Below are 5,323 nucleotides of genomic sequence, written 5' to 3'. Positions count from 1 at the left end.
ACCCAGCATTTTTTAGAGTGTAACTTCTTTAAAAAAAAAAAATAATAATAATATTGCAGAATTTTTACTGTGGCTTTTTGGGGAAATGCATTAACCAAAAATGGAGGGAAAAAAGGCTCTTTGGTCAAAAAAGTTTCCTGAGCCCTGACCTATGACAATGGGGACAATTCAATGTACTGTAAAACAGGATCCACCCTGAAAACTCTAATTCCCAGAATGCAACATTCTTCTGAGGACAGACTAAGGAAGTGGCCTTGTGCTGATTGCTTTTTTTTTTTTTATTATGATGATTTTGTGGCATTATGCGTTTTAATTGTCTCCTTTTAGTTTTTTTCTGATCGCGCATGTTTAACTGAATCGTTCTGCCGATCTCTATAGAACTGTATCGATTATTATCCGGTCGGTCACGATGACAGTCACAGTGATCATCTGTAACTAATGAATGAACTGGAAGCATCTGACCTTTTATACCAGAAACTGGCAGATTTTACTTGTGGCCACAGATAGTTTATGGACATTGGACGTACTTGAACAAAGATCCCGGAAGAATCGAAGATAAATTGTTTAATTTGACGATATTTAGCAGGTCGCAACCGGTCACTCGCGATAGAAGGCTTTGGATACATGTGCTGTTAGAGGACGAACCGATAAAGTAATATAAAATAAAACTACACGCTCTCCATCGTCATGGATTACATGCACACGGCCAGATCAGTGGAAGATCGTCTCTTGAGCTACAGAAAAGACGAGTCCGGATGGAAAACATGCAAGAAAACTGTACGTGAGAAACAGAAATGTGTCATTTTGTCATCTTTTGCAGCTGTTTGTCTATAAACACGCATTGGGTTTTCTTTCTAGAATGATGTTGTGGTGTATTGGAGACCCTCTTGTGAATTTGCGGGATACGTGTAAGTATACATTTGTACATTACAGTATGATCCTGAATTTGTCATCGTGATGTCATATGTGCTGACTTCTCGTGCTCCTGTTGTATAAATACTCTAGTTAGTGAAACTCCTGCTACATAGGCTATTATATGAGAAATATTACGCGCTCATAAAAGTGGACATTATATTTAGCCTGTGAGACTGAGATCAATGCATATCCATGCTCATGCTGTCAGGGTATGACAAATAAATCCCAAAGTGTCAAGGACATTCCTCTATTAAATATGCATTGCTTTAGTTATGCTCAGCTCTGAAATATTTCACTTGGCAGATATTTATTTGGTATAATCACCGGGTTAGTCTTCAAATAGGGTCTGTTTTGACTACTTGCATTTCTATAGCTAAGATTTTGGTATAAAGTAGGCTACTCAAAATTAAATGTTTATTTATGCCATATATGCATGCTTTTTTTTTCTTAATTAAACCATTTTAAATTTGTAAACAAACGCTTTGGTTTTCTTTTATTGCTTTTCTATCATTAATTAAATTTCTATAATTAAACATTAAATAATATAAAACATTAAAGGGGTCATATGATGCGATTTCAAGTTTTCCTTTCTCTTTGGAGTGTTGCAAGCTCTTGGTGCAGAAAGAAGATCTGTAAAGTTGCAAAGACTAGCTAGCCCGGCCTCAGCTCACTCTATCCCGGCCTCAGTGGACGCTAAGCCGGGGCTTCCCCTAACGCTAGGCCGCTATGTTTTTCGTTGTGAAAGCGAAACTACTTTGTTTGGTCTTCCAAAAGAGGACACGACTACAAATCAGTGGTTAAGTTGTATTTATAACACTGTTCCAGAACAGTTTAACCCAAATATCCAGATGTGTGCAGCTGTTTACTGTTTACTGATCCTGGGAGAGTAACGTTAGCCTACAATGCCGGCAGTTCTGACTCACGTAAGTACGTTTTCATTTAAAGGATTTGCCACTGATGATTCACACGCAAGTTTTGGGCAGTGTAGAGTAGCACAGTCATTTCTCCGATCACAAATGCAGACAGAGTTTTATGTTTACGCGGCGCGATGCAATGCAACGCAACGCGTAAAAAGACAGTATAAGTCATTATAATCAGTAATTATGTCCCCACTGGATGCAACAAATGCCTCGTTTGTAATGGGTTTTAATGTTTTTGTCTCGTCGCTCCGGCCGGACACGGCATCAACAGTATGGTGAGGGGCGTAACATTTCCGTCTCACGCTTGAGGTATTCGGCCAATCACAACGCACTGGATAGCTGGCCAATCACAGCACACCTCGCTTTTTCAGACCGATGAGCTTTGTAAAAATCGTTTCAAAAAGGCGGGGCATAGAGGAGAAACAATAATGTACAGTATGTGGAAAATAGTGTGTGCTTTTTTACTTTAAACCACATAAACACATTTCATTACACCAAACACACAAAATAATGTTCTTTTTAGCAGCATCATATGACCCCTTTAAGTTACCAGAATGTCATTATTTTGAGCATCTAAAATAAAATACTTTTTTTAAACAACGAATCACTGTTTTTATCACTGTTATCAAAAATGGTATTAACCGTATGTCTTTAAAAAGTCATTAAAAAAAAATTGTTGGTCAAAAGGTGGGAACCTTGTAATATTGTGCATAATAAACATATATAGTACAGTAATATGTTATAGGTAAAGTTATTCTTTTGTTTACATTTATTTTAGTGCTGTCAAAGCGATTAATCGCTTTTAATCGCATCCGAAATAAAACTTTGTGTTTGCAAAATATATGTGTGCTGTGTATATTTATATGTATATATAAATACATATATATGTGATATTTATATATACTATAAATCATATATAAATATGAATATATATGCATGTAAATATTTCCTAAATGTATATGTAGGGATGTAACAAATAACTGCCAGCCGGTTGAAAATCGATTTAAATATGTGACGATTCAAATCGATTGAGATGCTAAACAAATCGCGATTCATTTAGTGGTAGGAGTTTATATGAATGCATGTTTGAGGGGAACTTACTGTCTTTAGAAAAGTTTAAATGGTATTTTTTGTTTTCATCTCGCCTCTGTATAAAGCATATTAAAGTTCATAAGTGCAGCGCTGCTTTGTTTACAGCGGAAACCAAGAAAACGCTTTAAGTGCCACCTGCTGGCAGAGAGTGAATCTGCGTTCTCATTCAGCTCGTCTGCTGTTTCTGTTTCATGCAGATATTTTTATGTATAGTTTCACAAAACTGAAGTCAAACCATTCTGTTTTTGCTTCAAATTTCGAAATTATACAATGTAATTTAGATTAAAAACTGCTCATGTTGCATGTATGCAGCATCTTTGTTTGGGTCATGATTAAAATGCAGTGGTTGCCTCTAATTTTAAAAGGAAAGAGCACAGACAAAGCCTGATTTTGTTTATATGAAGAGATTTATTTTATTTGTGTTACTTATTTATTTGATTTGGGGCTTGTTTTAAAATTTCAATTTAGTTTTGTTATTCACATTTACCTTAATTTAGCAAACGCTTTTATCCAAAGCGATTTACAAATGAGGACAATAGAAGCAATCAAAACCAACAAAAGAGCAGTAATATGCATATGCTATATTAATATATTATTATAGTATTATATATCAATTTCACAAAGAAATGTGCAGCATTTTGTCCAAGCAATAATAAAAGGACACATTTCATTTATAATTTGTCTTAAATCTCATTTTGTTAAAAAAAATTATAATAATCGTGAATCGAATCGTGAGTTGAGTGAATTGTTACATCCCTACATGTATGTGTATGTATTTATATATTTATATTAGTATAGACAGTACACACATATATTATGTAAACAAACTTTTATTTTGGAAGCGATTAATCATGATTAATCGATTTGACAGCACTAATTAATTTATATTTAAATCATATATTAAATGTTTTGCTTTTTGTAGCATTTTACATGCTGTCGACATCTTGTGCAAACATCATAACAGCAGTGACTTTAACCTTCGTCCCCCATATGCACGAGCAGTGATTGTGTGTTCTTTGGGGTTTTCAGGTATAAGGGGGAGGGGATTGTCAATGGCAGTCCAGAGAAAGTGTGGGACTGCTTGAAACCTGAAATCAATGGACTACGTGTGAAATGGGATGCTAATATAAAAAAGTTTGAGCTGCTTGAGCAGGTGTCGGCGGTAAGAAAAACACAAATACACATCCCATTGTGAAAGGAGATCATTGTTGAGTTAAATCATATGACCTGACCAGTTCCTCTTCCAGCTAGGTGTAAGGAACAGTGTTTTATTTCAGTTTTCTTAGATTGTCAAAGATTGGTGATTGTACTTTTTATTTTAAAACAGTTTCTTGTATCCCAGTTTAATGTGCACAGTCAGCTATAAGTAAGCCATTTGTTGGCTAACATCCTGAAAAGTGTAAACACTGGGTGTATGGCACATTGATATGTTTGTTTGAGTTTAAAAATCAGCCCAAAAGCAACATTAGCCCCTATCGCACATATAGTCTTTACTGGTAAATTACCGTTAAGAGATCACGTGTGAACAGGACCTTTTCAAAAATACCGGAAATTCATTCTGGCAATTTACCGGTATTAGAAGTTGTAACATTACCGGTAATGCACTCTGTGTGAACACAGCACAAGATTATCGCAGGGATTAAAGTTCCGTCGCCACAACGGATTTCCGTCAGTTCATAAAGACAGTCACTTGCATCATTCCTGAATGATTCAGTCGTTCGAACGAATCAATTGAATGAATGATTCAGTGATAAAATCAGTGACTTGCTGCCACCTGCTGGCTGATTTAGTTTCATTTTTAGCATATCATTTCAGTTATTTAAATCATATTTCTGTATTCAAAATTTTATATTTAAAACATTAATCTCCACATGCATTTATTAATTTAATTGCATACCTCTGAGCCTCATTAAACGTATGGAAATGTACCTACAAGCCACTTTTGTGTTCTTCTGTGCCACCTCTGTAGTACAAATTAATTTATGAATACTAATTTCATATGATTGGTAACTTATTTGTCTTATTCTACATATTGTTTTAAATAGAAATTTTAAAAAGATTATAAACATACATTTTTGAATTTGACAACGATGAAAATGATGCCGGTAAAAAGAAAGTCACTTTAAGGAGTCAAATTTTACCTCGTATTAGGAAGGCTAATTTTTGATCAGAATTTTTGATTATTGATCAGAAGGTGCTCCTAAATTTTTTAATTAGGAGGACAAGCACTCCTAATTACAAGAAGAATTGCTGTAGAATAAGACAAATAAGTTACCAATCATATGAAATTAGTATTAATAAATTCATTTGGACTACAGAGGTGGCACAGAAGAACACAAAAGTGGCTTGTAGTTACATTTTCAGACGTTTAATGAGGCTCAGAGGTAGCATGAGTT

General features: G+C 34.9%; 1 protein-coding gene across 1 annotated transcript in view; it reads left to right on the top strand.

Moving 5' to 3' along the window:
• Positions 1-270: 270 nt before the first annotated feature.
• stard5 (StAR related lipid transfer domain containing 5) overlaps positions 271-5,323 on the top strand; it is a 7,453-nt gene continuing 2,400 nt past the window's right edge. Inside the window, exons 1-3 of the mRNA XM_016280440.1 lie at positions 271-777; positions 859-908; positions 3,957-4,089. Coding sequence (XP_016135926.1) covers positions 688-777; positions 859-908; positions 3,957-4,089 — 273 coding nt within the window. The 5' untranslated portion in view covers positions 271-687. The remainder of the gene's footprint in view (positions 778-858; positions 909-3,956; positions 4,090-5,323) is intronic.

Source organism: Sinocyclocheilus grahami, unplaced genomic scaffold (genome assembly GCF_001515645.1).
Source record: "Sinocyclocheilus grahami isolate Dianchi unplaced genomic scaffold, SAMN03320097.WGS_v1.1 scaffold140.1, whole genome shotgun sequence".
In the NCBI taxonomy this organism is placed as follows: domain Eukaryota; kingdom Metazoa; phylum Chordata; class Actinopteri; order Cypriniformes; family Cyprinidae; genus Sinocyclocheilus; species Sinocyclocheilus grahami.
This window is presented reverse-complemented; position numbering and strand designations above follow the sequence as displayed.